Below are 23,607 nucleotides of genomic sequence, written 5' to 3'. Positions count from 1 at the left end.
TGTAACAGCGTCCAATCCTGCCCGGCTCTTCAACATCAGCCGGCCTGCCAGAAGCCAATTTGCTCCTTGTGCAACACATCCACCGAGACCCTGTCTTGACTGTGGGACTAGCAATCGTTCTCGAAGAGACCAGTTTGCAGTGGTTGGCGTTCTGTGCGACTGTGCTCAACAGTGGCCGTCCAATCACCCCGACTCATCCACACGTGGCCGTGGTTTTTTTCAGGCTCTGGCCGAGATGCCTCGAGCCGGCAGATCGAATCTGCTCGACCACTACACCGCCCACAAAGGGTGTGATGAGACACTGATTGCAGGGAGCAGGCGCTACCTGTACAACCGGAAATATTATGTCCCTGTCTGCCCCTCATACTATGTGGGAAGGTATGAAGGTATGTGAATCGTAGAGGGATAGCCTACAAGACCATGCAGTACCTCGAGCTTCTACGGGGCCATCTGGTTTCTCTCCAGCTATGCGGTTCGCTGTCTCGTTCTAGTAGCGGCCAGCCTCGACCTCACCTGGGCCGATTGTCGATCATATGGGAGGCTAGTGCAGCTTTTATATGAGTAGCCTTGCAATCCCTATACTTATGTGAGCTTATTCTAGTTCCTTAATACCGTGTTCAGCGTCACAGACATTGCTGCCCCTTCGCCAACTTGATCAACCTTCTGGATATTCTCAGACAAACCTCCAGTGCTAATCCCAGCCGGACCACCAAATGCTACAATACTCGAGCAGCTCTTGTGAGTATGACAAGACACTGGATTGCCTGAACCGGCACTCGAACAGTGGTGTAACCCCGATGGAGACGGAGTCTTCCAAGCCAAGGCCGATGGCAGAGGGATAGGCTCTTCCGGCAGCGGTGTGAAAAGAGGTGAATGAAGTCAGCAGTCTCCTTCAAGAGAACACATCCTTGAGCAAGCATGGCTGTCCAGCTCAACTTGAGGCAATGTATGCATGGAGCACCAACAAACACCATGACCCTAGGTGTGCACAGACACGATGGGACTCTGCTTGATATGGTCGTCTCTTCTTAGACGTCGGCATTGTCTGGTGTCAAATTGGTCTTACATGGGGCTACAGAGCCAAGGATTCCATTCATGAAAGTCATTCTTTTGCAGGACCGTTGCTCAAATGAAGAACCATTATCCCGGCGAATCTGCTCACCGCTTGATATCTTGTGAAGGGTGAAAACGCATAGGGAGCGTGTAGAGGAGACAGGGAGACGATATGTTGGACCGTCAAATGCAACTGTGTCGTTCCTCATGCAGAGGCTGAGACAATCCCACGTTACCAAACTCATAGCTGAATTTGCACGTCTCAGACATATGCTCCACCGTAAATTTTATCTCGACTCCGACTCCGTTGAAGTTGAACCACTTCGCAGTCTCTGTTCGCGTTACCTCAATGTGTAGAAGCCAGCATGTTTGAAGCCTTGAGCTGACACCATGGCTAGTGAACCTAGCCTTCATCTTCGTTTCCTTTCGTCCATTCCAGTATGGGGACCTTCGTCCCTCGACAGGTGTACCCGCACCTGTCGTCCATACCTCGATCCTATTACCTAGGACATCACGCCGCCGGGCTGGCCAAGATGAAGTCCATGATTGCGCAAATCGACCTCGTCATCGAATGCCGCGACTATCGAACCCCGATTGTGTCCCGGAACCCCTTGTTCGAGGCGAATCTCGGGGAACGGCCAAGACTGGTTGTCTACACGAAACAAGACCTGGGCAGTAATTTCACACTCGAGGACAAAAAGGTATGGGTGGCTCCCAACGACGAAGGAAAGAAATGAGTGTGTGATTCTGACGTGTGGACAGAGAGAAGCCGTCATCCGGAAATGGGACGCTCCCGCAAGCTCATTCTTTACCGACGTCAAGTCTCGGTCGACCATCACCAAAGTTCTGGACTTTGCGAGAGCTCACGCGAACGAGTCGACGTCTCTCTTCGGAACTCGTCTGATGGTGGTCGGCATGCCCAATGTCGGGAAATCCTCTCTCCTCAATGCTCTCCGCAACGTCAGTTTGGGGAAAAGGAAGGCCGCAAGAACTGGAGATCAGCCCGGTGTAACGCGGAAGATCGGGACAAGCGTCAAGATCATCGAGGGAGAACATGGCACCGAGGGAGTCTATGTGCTCGACACCCCTGGCGTGTTTGTCCCTTACGTTCCCGACGCCGAAAGTATGCTCAAACTGGCCTTGTGCGGCAGCGTCAAGGACACGATCATCCCTCCGACCACGATCGCCGACTACTTGCTGTTCCATCTGAATTTGCGCGACTCAACGCTGTACGAGATGTTTTCCGAACCGACCAATGATATACACGTCGTGCTGGAAAGTCTCGCCAGGAAACAAGGCCGGTTGAAGAAAGGAGGCGAGCCTGATTTCGAGTCCTCGGCGCTGCAATTCATCCAACGCTGGCGAAGTGGCCAAATGGGTCGATTTGTGCTGGACGATGTCACAGACGACGCGCTTTTCCACCGGACCGAGCTGCTCAACATGTACGGTGGAAGCATGAATCAAGCGCGCAAAGCCGCCAAACAATTGCGGAAAGAGGCATATTTTGGTGGAGGATGAGGGTAACAGACTTGACTTCCTTGGTTAAGGTAGTAAGATTGGGAACAGGGAGAAAGCTACAGGCACAGACAGCCCTATCAACAGTCGACAAGAGCCATCAGAGGATACAGATAGCGACGTCGATATGGTCTCAGACTCGGACATCCAAACGAAAAAGATAATCTAGATCTCTTACTAGAGAGACTGGATTGAACTTCAACTGTCCACACTTGACCTCTTACTAAAGAGACTGGATTGAACTTCAACTGGCCACACTAGACCTCTTTACTAAAGAGACAGAATCTTGGAAGTTGAACTGGCTACATCTACATGGCTAAGCGGCTCGTCACTGTGATGAATTCACTGATCACCTCGAGAGGCGTCGCACCACAAAAAGAATTGGCTGCACCACAAGTCCAAGTGACAAAAACTCTCGCAGGAGAAACCGTTAATCCTAGTTTCGAACCCAGGGAACAGTTTTTTATTTCGTCAAGACCCATCACACCTATCTCTCCGACATCATACCCGAGGAGTAGGCCTGGTAAGAGAGGTCGGATACTGGAAGAAGGATGATATTAAGATGAACCCCACACCATCTGGAACCGTGCGATACCACTATTCAGTGCAATACCACACTATTCATACATCGTGTGCACCCAGTGATCGAACTTCCTTAGATTGTTGGCAGGAATTGCACCTTATAAATATATCAAGGGTGATTTTTCGTGGAGCGTACTGGCTGTGAAGTGCCCGTTGGAGTGAGGGTATTGGCAGTGAAGTAGTGCGGGTTTGGAGTAACAGCACCAACGGTGAAGGTGAAGTAAAGGAGATAGCACCACAGTGAAGGAAAGGAGAGAGCACTACTCCGTACAGTGAAGGAAAGGAAAGGTATCAGATTCGGAGTCGAGAATGCTCAACATCAAATCAAAGGGGCCTAGGGCCAAGGCTTCCTCCCTATACTCCTACTCCTACATCCGGATTCTATCTACCATCTTGGTCGATGAGCCGTGAGCGAAGTGCGCAGAACACAGTACAGCACAGCACGGAAGCAACCAGAATACAGCACAGCATAGCAGGGAAGCGACCACACCACACCACACCACACCACAGAAGCGACCAGAAAGTCAAGAGGCAGGTCAAAGGCACAACTCCAGGCTGATTGATTGAGATTGATTGAGATTGAGATTGATCCAGCATCTGATCTAGTATTAGTATTGGTATTGACAATCAATTCTACTCTATTCATCATTGGCAATATAGTCATAGTCAAGATAGCTGATGTACTGTAGCTGTAGTTGTAGCTAGATAGCTAGCTACCTAATATAACAAACGGATGAACTTGTCAAGGGTATCTGTCTATCTCCCCATCTCTCCAGCTCAGCTCCAGCTCTTCATCAATCAATCAATCAGTACCAGTATCGAGACCGGTATCGGGACCGGTATCGGGACCGGTATGCTGCTTGGTATCTTGTTCGATATCCTGTCCCAATACCCACGGTTCTGTCTGTCCCGCGAAATAGGAGATAGGATGAACAATGAACCTCGCGTTCAGCTTGGTGGTGATCGTAGTAGTGGTCTTGGTGGTGGTCGTAGGAAAAATCGGATTCTCTTCTCTGCGACAGACAGGGTTCCAAGGCAATAAGTCCAGATATCTATCCTATCGTCCGGACCAGCTCCGGATATCTCCACTGTACAACGCGGCACAGCAATAAGTCCGTCTAGATATTTGATCCATGGTCCTGCAATAAGTCCGTCTAGATTCTGATCCATGTCCTGGTGAATCACCTCTCGCGATGGAGCCTAGCCTGGTCTCGACTCAATCGTGTCAGGCCTGGTACCAACCAGCACTGAGCAGCACAGATATGGATGGGTATGGCAGTATCAACCAGCACTGAGCAGCACAGGTACCAACACTGATATCAGCACAGGTATGAATGGGTATGGCAGTACCAACCAGCACTGAGCAGAACAGATATGGATGGGTATGGCAGTACCAACCAACACTGAGCAGCACAGGTATGGAGGGTATGGCAATCCAAAGACGAGACGAGACGAGCCATTACAAACCAGACTCAACCGCAACCGCAAGGTGGTCAGGCAAGGTCCAGATCCTCACGTTGCCCTCGTCGCCCGTCGACACAATGACCTCTTCTCCTGCGAATCGACGCCCCCTGTCGCCCCTGACGGCCCAGCAGACGTGGTTGATCTCGTACTCGTCATGGGCGGCCTCGATTTGAGCCACGACCGTCCATTTCATCTTGTGTAGTTTATATGGAAGCTGGGGGTCGGCGTATCCAGTGGCAGTTCCAGGTCCGGCGCCAGTACCAGTAGTACCATTCATGACCATGTCATCGACATGTGGTTGCGCCCCGTCTGTGTCCTCAACTTTGACCTCCTTGTACACGGCAATAGTACCGTCTCCGCCACAGCTGACCACTAGCCCCGTGCGACGAGACCAGTCTACCGCATACACACTGCGCACGTGGACCTGCGGTAGCCTGGCATCCTCGACCCAGTGCTCCAGGCTGCTCGGCGGGCGGATGACGCTGGGGAGACGCGTACCTGCAAACCCGGTGGGAGCGGCACCCAACAACGGTCGCGACTGAGCCTTTCTGGCCTTTTCCGCCTCGCTGAGTTCGCGCCGCCACACGCGCACCGTGAGGTCGTCGGAGCACGACACCAGGCGCGGCGACCAGTCGGCTTCGAATTCGGCCAGGACTGCATCCGCGTCTTGGAACGAAGGTGGAGTCTGCGACAGATCGAGCTGGGTGTAGTTGATGTGCCCTTCCCACTTGACGTCCCAGACCGTGCCTTTGTGGCTGTCGATGACGCCGACGCAGATCCAGTCGCCCTCCTCCTCGACGTCGCGCCACAGTCGGATCGTGTCGTCGTAAGATCCGGTGGCCAGGAGCTCGCGCGACCCGAGTACGACTTGCTCGGATGAAGGGTCATCATGGTCAGCATAGGTACCGGCACCGGCACCATTGCTTTGGGTATTGGTATGGGTGTCTTCCATCTCGACATCGTCATCACCATCTGCTTGTCCGAAAACCTCACCCCCCGATTTCCCCCCCTTTGTCCGTTGGCGTCCATTGCCTCTCAGCGCGCCGGCACACCAGCTCACGCACTTGACGTCGCCGGTGTGTTCGCTCAGCACCGCGATCGTCTCCCACTCCTCCGGCTCGACCTCTTCCCAGATCCAGACGGATTTGTCACGCGAGCAAGTCGCCAGCAGGTTTGCAGAATAGTGCGGCGGCGAGAACTCAATAGACTTGATCTCGGAATCCGGGCCGGTCAGCAGTGTAGAAAAATGCCATTCCTCGTCTTCTTCGTCCGGGTCGCGCGTCATGTCGATCTCCACATCCGCATCGGCTTCGGCACCAACATTGTCGCCCCTCGTAGTTGTGTTTGGATGCTGCTGGCCGGGCTCCCCAGTCTGCGCCTGCAATGGCCCATTCCCGCCCCCGTAAGCTTTCTCTTGCTCGCGGAACCGAGCCCACCGCCGGTCGTCGTTCCAGATCCAAATGCCGACGTTTGCGTCGAAGCTGCCCGTCCCAAGCACCACCGGCTTCCTCTCTTTTTTCGTACTCTTGCTGCTCTTGCTCTGCCCAAAGTCCTTCCACGCCACGGTGCGCACGCTGCGCTTATGACCACCGTTGATGGTCGAGATGAGCGAAAAGTCGCGCAAGCTCCAGATGTTCACGGATTTGTCTGCAGACGCCGAGGCGAGCAGCGGTGTCGCTGGGTCGGGATGTGGCATGGACTGCCATGATCGCGAAGGCCCAGACGCCGGCGACTGCAGGACCTGGAGGAGTGAGAGTTCTGGCGCAGACGGGGACGAAGGATTTGTCGTCGTCGGCGGCCGCGGCGGCGATGCGGCCATATTGGAACCGTTGGTACGTGAGTCCCACGGGACGCACCGGGGCGGGAGGTGGGAGTGGGAGGTGGGAGATGGGAGATGAAAGATAGCAGGCCCGAGATTGAGATGGCCGTCGAGGTCACAGGCCTGGCATGGGTCGTGGGTGTGAGGTTCGAGTTGTGAGGTGGTATATTGAGTCTCAGTCCCGCGGAATTAATTAATTCTTGCGGTTTGGTAAGATGGACGGAATAATCCTTGATCCTTGATCCTTGAGCTTTTCCACCGGCAAATTGATGTCGAGGTCGGCGGGGCGGAGGCCGAACTCCGGCGCTCAGGGCCGATAGGAATTGCATTCCCGAGTCACACTCCTGGCACCTGGACTATTTACAGTTTACTATTCACTGTACAGTGTACACACTCGACTCTGTACTCGGTACTCGGTACGCATATACGGCCAGAGTGCTGGACATTGGATTGCACAACAAGAGTGACTCGAGTCGAGCTTGAGCTTGACCTTAAGACCCTTCTACGTTCGCTGCCCTGCTGGTAGAGCCTTGTTTGGCTTGGCTTGAGTGATATAGCCTCAGGAGCCCTATAGTGTTGCGACAGTTCAGGAGCTGCAATGTCACAGAGATGCATTGTACCTATGGTATCATACAAAAGCCGGCAATATAGACAGCCTCTTGGAGCTCCTACAGAGCCATGGACACCAGGCCGGCTCGTCTATTCCACCACTCACCTGTCTGTCCCTCACTTTGTAGAGCCCGAAAGAGTCTGCCACCATGATCCCTGCCTTTTCCTTTCCGACCTCTCCTTCTCTCTATTGCTCTTCCACCAGCGAGCCGCCACAATTCCAACCGCAATCCCGCCCAGATGGTCGACGTAATCGATCCTTTTTACAGGTCCCAAAGCACGCACTAGATTATACACGGTGAGGGCCGCCAAAGCTGTGCCTCCAGTAAATGAAAACTTTTCAGCCAGGTCAGGTGGCAGGAACATGATGGAAAATGTGGAACTGTTATGCTCATGTTAGCGTTTATCGGTCTGGAATTTGATGGTGTCTCATACTCAGTGTGAAGGTACAAGTTGGCCGCAACAACCCCATAAGTGCATCCGCTGGCTCCCAGAGAACTCGTCAACCAGTTACGTTGAACGGCATGACGCGCAAGACTTGCGAAGCTTCCTATCAACCCGGAGCAGAGGTAGATTGCCACAAAGGTTCCTCGGCCCACTTCCTCATGCAGCGGAAGACCGAAGAGGACGAGGGTGAGCATGTTCGCCAAAAGATGGGTGAATTTCTGATGGCTGAACAGGCTTCCCAACATGCTGAATGCGTATGGTAAAGCCGGAGTGATGATGAAATACTTGTTGAGAGAGGTCCACATAGGCGGCACTCTCCAAGCGGCAAAGACGGCTAGATTCAGCGCCACAAGAGTACCAATGGTCGCAAAAGAAAGTGAGATGTCGGGGAAGAACCGATCCGACTGTTTCGGCCGAGTCCAATATTGGGAATATAGGTAGCTCGCACCACATAGGAGACTGACAAGTAGGAACGAAGGGACCAGTCGTCGTACTAGGTTCCTCTGGGTAATCTCGGGAGAGTCGAGCGTCAATTTCGACTGCGCTCGATTTTGCGCCTTGAGCACCCATTTCTCGAATGTGTTGGGCGGTCTGAACTCGTCCGCCTTCTCAAGCCCTTGTTCCGGTCGTTCGGCGAGTGCTTGAGACCGTTCGGTTTGGACCTGGGCCATGCGTTTGTCAATCTGGGCCTGCAACTCCTCCTCTTCCCGTTGAGCCGCGGCCTCATTTTCTGCTCGGATCCGGTCCAGCTCACTAACACCAAAGACATCGCCTTCCTTGTCGCTCAGTTTGGCATGGTAGTGTCCGCTCTGTGGGCCTTTGTAGAGTCCAAGGTCTTGTCCCCTTTGTATCAGCTCCGCGGGATTGTCTCTTTCCAAAGCATGCTCCTCTCTTTCAATGCGAGCGAGAATGGCAGCATCCTCATCCAGGGGGTAGACTTGTCTGAGCCAATGTAGACCGTCATCAAAAGCGTAAGGATACTTGTGCAGCTCGGACTGCACATCGTCGGGGAGTGGAAGATCGAGAGTTCCATCATGGCGACGTCCGTGTAGAACTCGGAGGAGTCGGTTGGCAAATGACACTGGCGGTGGCTTCGGTCCGAAGATAGCCACTATTTCTTTACTGTTCAGCTCGCCCTTCTGAAACCTCAAGCCTTTCTCTGGTTTCTTGTCCGACTCGTACGATTTGAGCTTGTAAGCTGCAAATGTCTCGTGGAAGCCACGCTGCGTCCCTTGCGAAAAGGCCCGTTGGCGATGGATGCATTGCGAGGCTTGATGCACTCCTGGAGGTGTCCGGTGTGAACGGGATAGGCTAGGGAGAGCAGAGATGCTCACAGGCAGGGTATCGAAGTGCGCCCTGGTAAAAGATCGACATGTCGAGGCTTGCTGCAAGCATTGTCGTGCTAGGCGCAGTACTACCGTTCCAGCATTGCTCATTGCCGTCCGCGACTAGAGAGTCGCTATCGTGCCAGCACCACGGAGCGACGGGTCGTTGCAGTAACAGCGGATTGTCTGCTGCGATCAACCTGTGCGCCGCAGGAGAGATGGAGTGTGAGACCGGGCGGGCGCGCTTAGGTAAGCAGAGTTCTATCACGTGGGCGAATATCACGTGCTTTGACGCTGACTGGCTACAGAACACAGAATATTCTATTCACAAGGAGCCAGCAACTCCTGAATCTCTCTCCTACACGTACAAGTGCTCTGTTGAACATCCATTGCCGTTCATTGCTTCACAAGAACGCCAACCCCAGCAAAGAGACTCCAATGACCAAAGCGTGACTACCCAAAGAACTCTGTGCGCTACCCGAGGCCCCTGAGCTCGAAGAAGAAGTACTGCCAGAGCCGGTAGTGGTGCTTCCAGAAGTAGCAGCAGCTCCTGAGCCTTTTGTTGTCGAAGAACCTTTGCTGGCTCCAGTTTTCTTTGCGTCGGCGGCCGTGATCGTTCTGGGGACCCCATTTGCGGTCCAGGTGTAAGTGGCACCAAGGGGCGGGGTCGTGACGCTGCCACCAATATTCGACAGCGTGGCAGTCCCAGTTGTGGCAGGGAAACTGGACAAGAAAGGGATGTCGCCGATTGGGGTGAAGCTAAGATCATTGACACAATTGTATGACTCGAGATACTGGCCACACTGATCGAAAGGTTCGTTGAAATAGGCGAGCTCATTGTTGATGCGATTGTAGCCGATCAAGGTTGGATCCGTGTCGGGGCAGATTTCAAAGATGCTAAATCATATCGCCAGAGTTCATTAGTAGTAACTCATTCTGTCAACTCAGGTCACAGGTGTTGGATCTGTTGAAATTCCACAAACATGCGAACGTGTGATCGGGGGAAAAAGGGAAGCAAAAGCAATATCCATCGAGGATAAATGTATGAGTTGGCAGATGGAGAAAAGACAGATTTAGACTTACGATGTCCAGGCCGAAGACTCCATGCAGCATGTACATGCAAATGTCCGATCTACATCCAGAGTGGCTTCGGTCGAGCACGGTGCGTTGAAGCTGCCTGTTGCGTTTTGTATAACGTATCCCAGATTACACGAGCATCGGTTAGGGGCGTCATCCGGCGCAGGAAAGGAGGGGATTGGGGTGGAGGGACAGTTGATCAGGAACGTCGATGCCAGTTCTTGATATTCGCACGAATATACCTGTGAGTGGGCATTGCAGTATCAGCATATTAACTACCAGTATCCGTGCAACTACAATGATCCTCCCTGGCTGGGTTGGGACAGAATAGGGACCACTCTCGATCCCCTTTCATTCAGTGTTCACCGGCCACACATACCTGGTTCCAACAGCTTTCAAGCGCGCATTGGATTTCGTCAAGATACAGCTCGCAGCCGCAGGATTGTTGCACAGTTTCGTCGGTTCCTGCGCCCGAGAAGCAGTTGAGCGCGACGTCGTTGGCCTTGTTGAAACACGACGTGTAGCCGCTTGGATCAACGCAACTGGAAGCAGTGATGTTGGAGGTCTGGGCAGAAGAAGACGCCGCGTTCGCGAACGCCTGCGATAGCGCAACTGAAAGAAAGACGGGCAAGATCATCATGTTGGTCGGTATGTTATGCTTGTAGTGGTCAGTGGTCAGTGGTCAAAAGGAGAACCCGTCCTGAGAATTTGAGGAAAAGATGCAGTCGTCCTGTATTGTATCTAATCCACCTCCCCGACTGATCCGGCCGCTGAACGACCATAATGAGGTGGAAACCGGAATCAATCTAAAGGGGTGCAAGGCAGAATCGAGGACAGCAACGCCCTTCGATCGGTCTGTGGATCCCCATACCTTATTACCATGGACCTACCAATTTGAACGTGTTTGTCCATCGGGAGTCAGACCAATCATGTTCTGCATAAAGACGGGTTTGGAATCCGTAGCATGGCCTGCCACTGCCACAGTCTCCTCTCTGATTAGTTAGAGATGGAGTCGTAAAAATAGTATGGTACTTATGTGGTCTCTTTTCTTCTTTCCTTCTGTTGTTGGGATCCGCAAATCGCGCTTCAAGAAACGAGGCTAAGGAGACCGGAGATCGCACCGTTGACTAATCGGCAGTAGAGAGAGGTCGCTGCTGTCTCGCTGTCCGAGGTCACTGTAGCTCAATACCTAACAGACAGATACCGTTAGGGCGGCTGGGTAAGTTAAGGCTGAGGTTGAGTAGAGTGATGCCGTAAGTATCGCGTCTACTCTGTATATTGTCGATGTCTGGGTACTCTACAGAGCATGGTGGAACACAGATAAAGTTAGGGCTCAAGCAACCCTAAGCCTCGGCTCTAGGTACCGAGTACTCTTGCCGGGCTGGTGGGCTTGGCTTTAGCTTAAGGCTTAAGGGGTCCTTAGGCTTAGGGGCCCCCAATCCTGGCCTATAGTACGGCGTATAGGGTTGGCCTAGAGGCTTAGGAGGCTTCTGACGCCGCTATTTGGCCCCCTCAGCCCCTGTCATCTGCCCTGCAGGAAACTTGTTGCAGCCGGGATAGCCGGGGGCCGTATTGGAGCGTCCTTCTCTGCCAAGCGCGCTAATTGTGCTAAGCAATGCCTCTTCTACGTTTCAGTGGCTGCGCTGCATTGAACGCCTCGCAAGCCATATTCATACCTTAGGGAGCTACACTACTGTAATCGAGATGTTGCGACACTACATATCATGCACAATGCTCGGTAAGGCCCAAAATTGCAGCACGGCAGCGCTGTAGGTGCACCACCGAAGACTTGTTGTTGATGCTTGTCTCGTCCTCCCATATTGACGCGACGAAGCGAGCCGGCAACGACGGTCCTGAGGAACCGTTATCTGGGAGTGCCTGCTGAGCAACACCTGCCTGCTCCAGGCAGACTAGGGACGATGTGTTTTGCCCTCGTTGCTTAGAGGGTATCCCAAGTAAACTTTCCATCTCGTTGAGTCGGCTGCAGCCAATTCGGAGTAGGTTGACGCTGGAACTCAGAGCGTGGCCGAAATGATCTGGAGGCACGAGCAGATCTCCCAGTCGAAGACTGTGTGGAACTTGACACGCGTCAGAGAAGTTGCTCCCTGTCGCCCCCAGACCGCTTGCGTCTTGAGCACTGTCGGGACTGGCTGAGCTGCCGGAAACAGTTGGCGATGGCGATGGCGATGCCAAAAGACTCTGGAGCATCTGCTCCAACAGGGACGCTAGAAGCCTGACACACAGCACATAGCCTTGCGCTGCTATTGATGCTTGCTTGCTCCGCAGATGCGCATCCTGGGGGGTTTGAGATGTGCAAGGGCGGCTAAGGGGGCCTGCTCCCACCACGTTGCTCAGCTTCAGAACTCCCAAGAAACTGCCGAGGGCGCTCAAGACTTCGCCAATAGGATCTGAAAACTGGAATCAGCATTGCAGTCATTTTGATTCTTGGGACTTGAATCAACGTCATACAATCTTGAGTTCGGCGGCTCGTCTGATCCTCTACCGTCCTAAGAAAAGTTGCTTCTAACTCCTGGAAAGCCTGGGCCAGCTGCGCCGACAGTTCAGGAAACTCGGTGATGGGTCCATCTCCTGCTACAGGAGAGCTCCCGGAGGTTAGCAAGGGCATGGTTATCGCCGAGCTGACGGGAATCCCAGCACTATCATGCTCAAGCGCAGGCAAGTTCGGGGCGACAAATGACGGACTCCCGCCAGTATCGGGCCGAGACGCGGGAGACATCGGAAAGACCTCGTCGAAATGGGTCAACTCAAGACCAAACATGGTGTCTAGCTCGCTCACCGCCTCGTTCAGAGTTGGGGTCGCGGAATTACCAGGCCAGTTGTCCCAGGTGGCAAAGTTATCGATACTGCATTGGCTTGCCTTCTTGCTGGATCTCGCCCCATACACGCACTCGAGTCCAGCCGTTTTGCAGCGCTTGCACCGAGTCAACGAGGTCTTGTCTCCCACGCATCGCAGTTTCTGTTGGTGGCACCTGTCGCACGACTTGCGCAATGTTCGACCATCGGCGCGGCGAACGACGGCAACCTCTGCCGTACCCGGATCTGCCGTCCTGGTCGACACATAGTCCAGGTGAAGATGCGACGACATTCGGTTCTCGGCGAAAGTGAGAGAGCAAAACAGGATGATGAAACGCCGGACAGGCCATGGAGGCGAGAATGCCGATACACGCAATATCCTTATACCTGTCCATGAAATGATCGACAGTCATCAGGCAACGAAAGGACAACTCATGGTACGCCTGGTGTACTAATATGGGCATGCATGTGCCAGACGCCGAACTGAAGCAGTCTGGATAAGTACGTGGGTCTAGATTGGCTGCTTTTTCCACGCATATCGCGGTGTGATACCTTGGACTTTGGACTTGGGTTCGGGTGCAGGATACATATGTACAGAGTACCTTAGGTACATGTACGGAGTACCATACTCCGTATTCTATTAAAGACATGCCTGCCGGAGTTGCTGCCCCGCTGTAGGCCAAGCCACTACCCAGGCACCACAGGTCACCATAAAGCTTAAGAATCACCGGCGTGAGAACTCTATATGCACGGCTCGGTGGTTTGTCTCCGGCATCCTCATGCTTGTAGTTCAGGAATTCGTGATGGCCTCCAATAATAACCGACAATCGCTCTTCCTCTCCTACGAAAGCCATACCTAGAGGCCCTTAGGCTACCTTAGGCACCTAAGCACAAGGTATATTCGGCCCAGCGGCGTAGCAGGGGTTCCAGAGGGAGTTCCAGGGGGTTTCCAGGCCCGGGCGGCTACCCGGCGCGAACCAGCCGTCCCCCGGCGGTCCCCGTCTTTACCCCGCCAATCCTGGCCCGGAGCCAAGCCACTAGCCGAAGACGGCCAAGGCGGCCAAGGTTGCCAAATATGACTGCCACTGCCACTGCCACTGCCACGCATGCAGTGTAACTACACTACATATGTACTCCATACTTGTACGCAATGCATGGCTGCTTAGATCCTTGGATCCTACGATACCCCCTTCGGGAACAAGCGAGCATTCCTCTCCCGAGATTCGAGACATGTGCGCCTGTGAGGCCGAAGAGTCGAACGTCGGCGTTAGAGGGGCAGGGGAACAGGCGTTTCGAGTACATTTCTCTCTTAATGATGAAGCCTCAGCTTCAGCTAGGCAAGATGCTCAGACTAATGAAGAGACGGAGACGGACAACGTGTGTTGCCCTATCGACCGCAGCCTCTTCATCCCTTCGTCATCAATCATCAATCGGCGGACCTTCACGCGAGATCCTTCTCTCTGATGTTATCGGTCGCTTGCGCAACATCACCACGACCACGACCACGACCGCAATCTTCGTCACAAGTCTCGTGCCTAAACAGCCATGAGTCCATTGGAAGCTCAACATAAAGAGCCCATCGCATTGATCGGCAGTGGCTGTCGCTTCCCTGGTGGTGCAAGCAACCCCTCTCGTCTCTGGGAACTACTGAAATCTCCCAGAGACTTGGTGAAGAAAGTTCCCAAAGAAAGATTTAATGTAGACGGCTATTACCATCCTGACGGAGCTCATCATGGCCGAACAAATGCACAATATGCATACTTTCTCGAAGAAGACCCGTACGCGTTTGATCCAGGCTTCTTCAATATTTCTCCCCACGAAGTCGACACAATCGATCCTCAACAGCGCCTCCTTTTGGAGACCGTCTATGACAGCCTCTCATCGGCGGGACTCAAGATGGAGGATCTTCGAGATTCTCCTACTGCCGTCTACGTGGGATTGATGCAGCGAGATTTTTTGGATAACTCCAACTACGATTTGGATGCACTGTCCACATACGCGGCCACCGGAGCCGCGGCGTCCATTCTTTCCAACAGGGTCTCGTACGCATTTGGCTGGCATGGCCCAAGTATGACGATCGATACCGCGTGCAGCTCATCTCTCGTTGCCGTTCACCTTGCTGTGGAGCAGCTTCGAACAGGAGCAAGTCAGGTCGCTGTTGCAGCCGGCTCGAATCTAATCCTGGGTCCAACCCCCTTTGTCACCGCGAGTAAGCTCAACATGTTCTCACCTACTGGCCGTTCTCGGATGTGGGACGCCGCAGCGGACGGCTACGCCAGGGGTGAAGGCATTGCCGCTGTCGTGCTCAAGACCCTCAGGCAGGCAATCGCAGATGGTGATACCATCGAATGTGTCATACGCGAAAGCGGCATCAATCAAGATGGCAAGACTCCTGGCATCACAATGCCGAGTCCTGCAGCACAAGAGGCACTTATTCGACAAGTATACCAATCGGCAGGTCTCGATGTCACAAAGCCCGAGGACCGCTGTCAATACTTCGAAGCCCATGGAACGGGCACTCAGGCAGGAGATCCCCAAGAAGCCTGTGCCATCTCGTCTGCTTTCTTCGGCGATAGACAGCGTGCTGTCGACGAAGACCCCCTGTATGTGGGCAGTATAAAGACCATCATCGGTCACACCGAGGGTACGGCAGGGGTCGCTGGCCTAATTAAAGCATCACAGGTCATACAGCACGGCCTTCTCCCACCAAACATGCTATTCAACGAGCTGAATCCGAGAGTGGCTCCGTTTTATTCGGATCTGCAGGTCGTCACAGAGCCACGGGCCTGGCCTGCGCTCAAGTTCAATCAACCACGACGTGTCAGTGTCAACTCGTTCGGATTTGGTGGGACCAATGCTCATGTGATTGTGGAATCGTACGTTCCTGCCTCGAGGTTGGCACTGGAGCAAGCACCAACGCCTTGCCTGGCCCCAATTGTGCTGTCCGCAAACTCTACTGCCTCACTCAAAGCTGCCATGGACGACCTCAAACAAAGTCTAATCAGTCAGCCGGAACTCCAGATGCGCGATCTGGCCTGGACACTACTGAATAAGCGGTCGGTCCTCCCAGTCCGCCATACCATCCAAGCAAAAACCGTGCCAGCACTTTGCGAGGCTCTCAGCCGCGCTGCGTCTTTGGTATCGGGAAAGCAAGCCGCCGCCACGATATCGGACGTGAAGAGAAAACCTCAAGTTCTTGGTATTTTCACTGGACAGGGTGCTCAGTGGCCAGCCATGGGAAAGGTCCTGATTTCTGGGGTCGCATACGCACGAAGTATCATTTCAGAGCTTGATGACAGCCTTCAGACCTTGCCAGACAAATACCGACCTGGCTGGAGCCTCGTGGATCAGCTTCTTCTCGAGGGCGAAGACTCCAATGTGCACGATGCTGCCTTTTCTCAACCGCTGTGTTGTGCGGTCCAGATCATGCTGATTAACCTCCTTGAAGCGGCTGGGGTAACATTCAAGGTTGTCATCGGGCATAGCTCAGGGGAGATAGCCTGCGCCTTCGCTGCCGGCTTCATATCAGCGTCGCAAGCCATCCGGATTGCATACCTCCGCGGGCTTAGCGCAGAATACGCGGGTGGGCCAGATGGTATAGAGGGTGCCATGATGGCGGCGGGCACCTCTTTCGACGATGCGAACGACTTGTGTGCGCTTGAGGCTTTCGAGGGTCGAATGACAGTTGCAGCAAGTAATGGCCCAGACACCGTCACGCTCTCCGGAGATAAGGATGCCATCCTCGAGGCATACGATATTCTTATTGATGAGGCGCGGTTTGCTCGAGTCCTCAAAGTTGACAAAGCTTACCACTCACACCATATGCGTCCTTGCGCAGAGCCGTACGTTGCCGCTCTGAAAGCTTGCGGGTGTGACACGTTTACCTCGCGCGCTGCGCCCCGAAGCACTAGCACTTGGCTCTCTTCCGTATACGAAGGGAAGATCATGCGGCCCGAGGACCTTAGCGCCGAGTACTGGAAAGAGAACTTGCTCTCTCCGGTTCTCTTCTCTTCAGCAGTCGAGCTAGCAGTCCTAAAGCACACGCCCCTTGACATTGGCATCGAAGTCGGTGCTCACCCTGCGCTCAAAAATCCGACCCTGCAGACGATCCAAAACTGTACCGGTTCTGACCTCCCATATGTGGGCTGCATGGAGCGGAAGAAAGACGACACGGAAGCTTTCTCCTCGTGCTTGGGATACATATGGTCGCACTTCGGCTCAGCGGCGGTTGATATTGACAAGTTGTATAGCAGCCTATCCATCAATGCACACGTCCGTGATGTGTCCAAGCAGCTTCCAAGCTATTCCTGGGACCACTCGCGCTCGTACAGGAAGGAGTCCCGCGCGCTTCGCGCATTGCTTGACGCAGAAAGACCTCATCTGTTGCTGGGCAGGTTATCGACCCACAGCACTCCGTCATCGATGCAATGGCAAAACTTCATCAAGCCACGGGATATTGAATGGCTCGACGGTCACTCACTTCAGGGACAGATTGTGTTCCCTGGGGCTGGTTACGTTGTCATGGCTATGGAGGCTGCCGTCAAGCTTGGTGGCGAGCGGAGCATTCAGCTTTTGGAAGTTTTGGACCTCAAAATTGACAAGGCTGTTACCTTCGAAGATGAGAATAGCATGGTCGAGCTCAACCTCGGTCTTGACGTGGACCCGTCGCAGACTACGGATGCATATGCCGTGTATGGCTTCACCATCAACTCGTGCCTGGCCAGAGAAACCGGACTCACTCGTTCAGTCACTGGCACACTCGCCATCACTTACGGGTCAGCAACGCGCGAGGCTCTGCCAACCCCGCTGGAGGAACCCGCGCACCTCAATGATGTCAGCATCGACCGGTTCTACCGCATGCTCGACAAGGTTGGCTACAACTATACCAAGCAGTTCCGTGGAATCACCGTCCTCAGACGCGGCGACAACAAGGCGTACGGCACCATCAACTTCCATCGCTTGGAAGATGGCCGCCGTAACATGGTAATCCATCCCAGCACGCTCGATGTGGCCTTTCAGAGCATGATTGGAGCGTATTCTGTTCCTGGTGATGGGCGTCTACGATCTCTACTAATTCCTACTGGAATTGGTCGCATCGCTCTGAACCCGTGGGCTGCCGATCGGATCAGTGCTTCATCTAGTCAGGTAGACTTCATCTCCACCAGTGTAGCAAGCGTTGGCACAAACATGCAAGGTGACATCGAGGTCTTTGACCCCGTGACCAAGGCAACGATGCTCCACATTGAGGGCATTGGTTTCAAGCCCACGATCCCGCCCTCGGCCGCAGACGACCATGAAATGTATACCCAATGGAGCTGGGGCCCTTTGAGTCCCGATGCATTGCTCGACGAGGTCGAGAGACACGCCACAGAGCAGGACAAGAAGGACGTGGCCGTCATCGAGCGGATAGCATATTGGTATATCAGATTGGTCCTGGCCAATGTGACGGTCGAGGATCGGGAGAAAGCAAGCTTTCACTTCAAAAAATATATCCAGTGGTGTGAATACGTGCTCACGGAAGCCCAAGCCGGTCGCAATGTATGGTACACACCAGATTGGGATAAGGATACAAGTGCCGACATCGAAGTCATGATTCGAGAGTAAGACAGAAGTTCTCACCAACAGCCCAGGAATGGGAGGGTTGACTGACGGATCATCTAGGAATATATCCCAACCGTTCGTCCGTCTCATTCAGAGAGTTGGCGAAGGTGCCCTAGACAAATTTCGCAACGATGAGAACGCCTTCGATCTCCTGGACCACGACGGCCTGCTCACCGAGTTCTACAGCGGGGAAGTGAGTTACGGCCAGTCTTACTACTACTATCAACGACTCCTGGAGCAAATGAACCACCGTCACCCGAACATGGACGTTCTTGAAGTTGGTACGTATTCCACATGGCTTCCCAGCACAATGTCAATTAACAGGTACAACAGGAGCGGGCACAGGAGGAGCGACACGATTATTCCTGAACCACGATCGGCTCTCTTTCAACAGCTACACCTTCACCGATATTTCCCGCACCTTCTTCGAGCCAGCCGCCAAAGAGTTTGAGCGACACGCCGACAAGATGGACTTCCAAGCCCTTGATATCCGCCGGCCTCCCAGCGAACAGGGATTCAAGCCCCATTCATACGACTTGATCGCAGCGTCCAACGTGCTCCACGCTACCCCCAACCTCGAAGAGACTCTGGCAAACGTCCGGTCTTTGTTGAAACCGGGCGGTCGGCTCATTGTCATTGAAATTGCCCACCGCGAGCACACTCGTGTGGGGTTCATCTTCGGGCTGTTTCCTGACTGGTGGTCCGGTCATGATGACGGCCGTGTGCTGGAGCCTTTCATTCCCTATGAGGGATGGGACAAAATATTGAAGAGGACCGGGTTCTCTGGCATTGACAGCCGCTCTCTCGATCCGGACAGTACGACTTTCCCGAGCGGCGTGTTCCTCAGCCATGCTGTCGACGACTTCGTCGCGAAGCTGGATTCTCCCCTGACTGCCCCGCTCGAGGACGGTGTTGGGCCACTGATTGTCGTCGGAGGTTCTTCCCCAAAGACAGCCGAGCTCGTGGCTCAACTCGCCGGCATCCTACCGGCACGCAAATGGGACACGGTCCCCAGCCTCCGAGACATCATCAACTTTGACTTACATCCAGGGTCGACATTCATCGTGCTCTCGGAGCTTGATGAGCATACCTTTGCAGGCTTGGACGACGAAAAGTTCGACGCCTTACAGACCATCTTCAACGCTGCTCACCATGTCTTGTGGGTGACTGAAGACGCTTGGGTGGAGAATGCCCAGCAAGCCATGACCATCGGCCTGCTTCGTACATTGCGCCACGAATATCCCGACATTCAGATCCAAGTGCTGAATGTTGACAACGTTCGAGATCTGGAGCCGCGTTTCCTGGTCGAGACTGTACTTCGTCTGGAACATGGCGCAAAGTGGGAAGACAGCGGTCTTCTATGGACACAGGAGCCCGAGCTGTACTTGTCTGGCGGCAAGGTCCTGATCCCTCGTCTCAAACGCGACGTAGACCGGAACAACCGACTCAACTCTGGCCGCCGTCCCATCCTGGCCGACCTGGACCCCCGCAAAGAGATTCTGAGCTTAGAATACGATGAAGGGACGCCCAAGCCTTTCTTCGGAGTCCATGTGGAGCGGTTTGTACCCTTGTTCCCCGACGAGACCTCGGTGAAGGTCCAGGTGCAGTTTTCGCTCGCCCAGGCTCTCCGTATCGGCCGACTTGGGTTCTATCATCTGATTCAGGGCCACGTCGCCGGTGCCGAAGATACGATCGTGGTGGCCTTGTCGGACAGGAACGCTTCCCAAGTCCGAGTGCTTTCTCACCAAGTTATCCATGTTGGAAATAGAGCAGAGTGGGCCAAGTCATCGCTCCTGGGGGGCCTCTCGGCCAACATTGTCGCCGTCACTCTGATGTCGGACCTCGTCTCAGGTGCTGACATGCTCGTCTTTGACCCTCCAAGCTTTTACATCGAGAGTCTGCGCGATCAAGCCGCGGCTGCGGGTATCTCCCTGACATTTGCTTCCACCAAGGCCGCGCCCAGCGTGGGCGGAATCCGGTGGGTTCATCTACACCAAAGAGAGACCGAACGAAGCCTGCGCCAGAAGCTGCCAACGAACATTTCGGTGCTATACGATTTGGTTGCCGATCCAAACCCGGCAAGCTTGGGTCGCCGACTGGTCAGATTCCTTCCACCCAGCTGCTCAATCCGCCGGCCCGACCACCTGTTCCAGAACGGTGCGACACCAATGACTGGGTTGAACTCTCTAGCAGCGACGCAGATCCTCGCCGATGCTGTTGAAACCGTGCACAAATGCAACGATATCGACAAGATGTCTGTCCCTGTTCTCACTGGCCATGAAGTTTTGTCTTCCAAGAGTGCTCCTGAGTTGAATGCCCTGATCGACTGGGCAACAGACGAGCTCATTACCAGTCGCATCCGACCCATTGAGTCGGACGACCTCTTTGTAGGAGACAAGACGTATTTGTTGATCGGTCTTGCCGGTGACATGGGTCGTTCGCTCGCTCGATTCATGGTCGGGCGTGGCGCCCGCCATATCGTGCTGTCGAGTCGTGTCCCTCAGATTGACCAACGTTGGATCGACGACATTGCTCATTCGGGAGGGAGAGTCATGGTACTTCCAATGTATGTTGGCGTCATGGCACGTATGATAGAAAAAGCATGCTAACCGTGTGAAACCAGGGATGTCTCCAACGAAGCCTCGGTGGACAAAGGTCTGGTAGAGGTGCGTGCCTTGATGCCTCCAATCGCCGGCGTGGCGTTTGGACCGCTCTTGCTCCAAGACGTCATGTTCAAGAACATGGAGCTCCCGATGACGGAGATGGTTCTGGCACCCAAGGTCACCGGAGCGCGCCTGTTGAACGAACGTTTGTCTGATCCGGCCAACCCGCTGGACTTCTTCGTTATGTTCTCCTCTATCGTGTTGGTGGTAGGGAACCCGGGACAAGCCGCATACAGCGCGGCGAATGCGTATCTCCACGCTTTGGCCCAGCAAAGACGTGCTCGCGGCATGGCCGCATCGACCATCGACATCGGTGCTGTCATTGGGGTCGGCTTCATTTCCCGCGCCGGACGTGAGAACGAGACGCAAACCCGCAAGTTCCTCGCCGACGAAGTCAAAGAGTGGGAGCTCCATTCCCTCTTCGCAGAAGCTGTGGTGGCTGGCCGAAACCGGGAGCTGGACGACGTGGAGCTGGTCACGGGCATGGTACATATGGATGACAAGGACCAGGATCGAATTCCCTGGTACAATGACCCGCGCTTTGCCGCCTTCAAGCTGTCGGACCGTCATACCACCGGCGACGAAGCCACTGGGGCGGTCGGATCGCTCAAGGATCAATTGGCCAAGGCCGAAACCCTGGACCAGGTGCGCGCCATCATCCTCGCAGGCGTGTCTGGCCGAATTCGAGGAGCCTTGCTATTCGCGGCGACCGACGAGCTGAATCTGACCGCGCCTCTGATCGACCAGGGAGTGGATTCTCTGAGCGCGGTGACAGTCGCCTCGTGGTTCGGCAAGAATCTTAACCTCGACGTTCCTTTGCTGAAGATTCTCGGCGGCGCCTCTGTGACCGACTTGGTGGACGATGCTGTCTCCCGCTTGAGTCCCGACTTGATTCCCTTGGTGGATTCTACCTCTCTCGAGGAGACGGTGACGGTGCCAATCAGCCAGGACCGGGACGTACCGCCGACTGCGCCGTCACCATCACCATCGACTGTCGGTACGTCCAAGTCCAATGAGAGTTTTGCTTTCTCCATCGAACGTGGGACAGATAGTGGCATACCGACGCCGCCCTCTCAGCCTTCTGAAGCCTCGGCCGACGACGGGTTCCAGCGGATCGGACCGCTTTCGCTCATGCAAGAGTACACGTGGAAGCAGATGCAGCTCCCCCTGGATCCGGCCACGTTCAACAGCACGATTGGCATGTACATGCAAGGCCCTCTGGATCTGAATCGCCTCGACTGGGCTTTTGATCAGGCTCTGCAGCGCAGTGATGCATTCCGCACATGTTTCATCTCTGATCCGGATCCAGACGCGAACCCGTCCTCGTCCTCGGTGCGACCGGTGCAAGCAATCATGAGAGCAGCCAGAAACTCGTTTCAATCGGTGCGCGTGGCAGACCGGAACGCTGCCGACGAAGCATTCAGGGACCTCCAGGGGGTCAGGTACGACCTCGAAAAGGGGGACACCCTCAAGATCATCGACTACTTCTGGACGCCCACCGATCACCTCCTGGTCATCGGCTACCATCGGCTCGTCGGCGACGGCTGGACCACCGAACACCTTTTTATCGAGGTAAGCCAGCTCTACAGCGGCCTCCCACTCCAACCCGAATCCGCGCCCAGCTACCTCGACTACGCCATCCGCCAGCGCACCCAGCTCACATCAGGCGCCTTGGATGCCGACCTCAACTACTGGGCCGACCTCTTTCAAACCCGACCACCCCGCCTGCCTTTGCTTTCCGTCTCCGTCAGCTCTCCCTCCAGCACCACCCAGCCAAGCCAGTCGTCCAACCCCGGCCCCAGCCCGGAAACACTCGACTGGACGTCGCACGAGGTCTCGGCACGGCTCAACCGCATGGTTGCCGTGCGCATCAAGGACCGCAGCCGCAAACGGCAAGTCAGCCCGATGCACTTCTACCTGGCCTCGTTCCACATCCTCCTTGCCCGCCTCACCGGCTGTGCAGACATCACCATTGGTGTTGCCGACGCCGGCCGGGCCTCGCTCAGCGACCAGGCCACGATGGGATTTTTCGCGTCTTATCTTCCTGTACGCCTGACCTATGACTCGGGGCACGTTTTCAACGAAGCGCTCAGCGCCACCAAAGAACAGATGCGCGCGGCCCTCCTCCACAGCGCGGTTCCTTTGCCCGTCATACTGGACCGTCTTGAACTGGGCGCCGCCGACGCCTCCCCCCAGGCGCCGCTCTTCCAGGCCATCTTTGACTACAAGCAAGGGCAGACGGAAAGTGGCAGCATTGGGCCGGCGAAGATGGTCGACACCAACATTCCACGGGCGGGGACTCCGTACGACATCACGTTGCAAATGGGGGATGATCCGAGCAAGGGAGAGCCGCTGATTACGGTGAAGTTGCGAAAGGAGCGGTATGGGGCTGGAGCGGCGGAGGCGGTGATGCAGGCATATTTGTCCATGCTGAACACGTTTGCGAGGAATCCAGTGTTGAGGGTGACAGATACGACGTTGGAGGGAGGTAGTGGTAGGGGTTAGGTTTTAGGTAGGTACTAGAGTACAGAGTACTAGAGGCTACGTTAGGGTTAGGGTTAGGGTTACAAGTCCTCCTTTGACATACTAGCACCTGCTAGGTGTATTTACCTCAGCTTTGAACCTGTTTCTGTCAAAC

At 54.6% G+C, this 23,607-nt stretch overlaps 6 protein-coding genes across 6 annotated transcripts; 2 read left to right on the top strand and 4 right to left on the bottom strand.

Moving 5' to 3' along the window:
• Positions 1-1,493: 1,493 nt before the first annotated feature.
• A1O3_00852 (uncharacterized protein) lies at positions 1,494-2,571 on the top strand (the record flags this gene model as incomplete). Its single annotated transcript, XM_007731002.1, has 2 exons — positions 1,494-1,754; positions 1,816-2,571. The coding sequence occupies 2 exons, from the start codon at positions 1,494-1,496 to the stop codon at positions 2,569-2,571; spliced, it is 1,017 nt and encodes a 338-aa protein (XP_007729192.1).
• Positions 2,572-4,609: 2,038 nt separating this feature from the next.
• Positions 4,610-6,433, bottom strand: A1O3_00851 (uncharacterized protein; the record flags this gene model as incomplete). Its single annotated transcript, XM_007731001.1, has 1 exon — positions 4,610-6,433. The coding sequence occupies one exon, from the start codon at positions 6,431-6,433 to the stop codon at positions 4,610-4,612; it is 1,824 nt and encodes a 607-aa protein (XP_007729191.1).
• Positions 6,434-7,159: 726 nt separating this feature from the next.
• On the bottom strand, positions 7,160-8,925 carry A1O3_00850 (uncharacterized protein; the record flags this gene model as incomplete). The annotated part of the gene is made up of 2 exons (XM_007731000.1): positions 7,160-7,424; positions 7,478-8,925. The coding sequence occupies 2 exons, from the start codon at positions 8,923-8,925 to the stop codon at positions 7,160-7,162; spliced, it is 1,713 nt and encodes a 570-aa protein (XP_007729190.1).
• A 293-nt stretch (positions 8,926-9,218) lies between these two features.
• On the bottom strand, positions 9,219-10,531 carry A1O3_00849 (uncharacterized protein; the record flags this gene model as incomplete). Its single annotated transcript, XM_007730999.1, has 3 exons — positions 9,219-9,711; positions 9,898-10,133; positions 10,271-10,531. The coding sequence occupies 3 exons, from the start codon at positions 10,529-10,531 to the stop codon at positions 9,219-9,221; spliced, it is 990 nt and encodes a 329-aa protein (XP_007729189.1).
• Positions 10,532-11,613: 1,082 nt separating this feature from the next.
• A1O3_00848 (uncharacterized protein) lies at positions 11,614-12,997 on the bottom strand (the record flags this gene model as incomplete). The annotated part of the gene is made up of 2 exons (XM_007730998.1): positions 11,614-12,299; positions 12,361-12,997. 2 exons carry the CDS (start codon positions 12,995-12,997, stop codon positions 11,614-11,616), a joined length of 1,323 nt encoding a protein of 440 aa, XP_007729188.1.
• A 1,253-nt stretch (positions 12,998-14,250) lies between these two features.
• A1O3_00847 (uncharacterized protein) lies at positions 14,251-23,474 on the top strand (the record flags this gene model as incomplete). Its single annotated transcript, XM_007730997.1, has 4 exons — positions 14,251-18,305; positions 18,367-18,587; positions 18,640-20,872; positions 20,930-23,474. The coding sequence occupies 4 exons, from the start codon at positions 14,251-14,253 to the stop codon at positions 23,472-23,474; spliced, it is 9,054 nt and encodes a 3,017-aa protein (XP_007729187.1).
• Between the last annotated feature and the right edge of the window lie 133 nt (positions 23,475-23,607).

The sequence above is a fragment of the Capronia epimyces genome (genome assembly GCF_000585565.1).
Source record: "Capronia epimyces CBS 606.96 chromosome Unknown aczIQ-supercont1.1, whole genome shotgun sequence".
Classification (NCBI taxonomy): domain Eukaryota; kingdom Fungi; phylum Ascomycota; class Eurotiomycetes; order Chaetothyriales; family Herpotrichiellaceae; genus Capronia; species Capronia epimyces.
The sequence above is the reverse complement of the archived record's forward strand: the minus strand, read 5'-3'. Positions and strand labels throughout refer to the sequence as shown.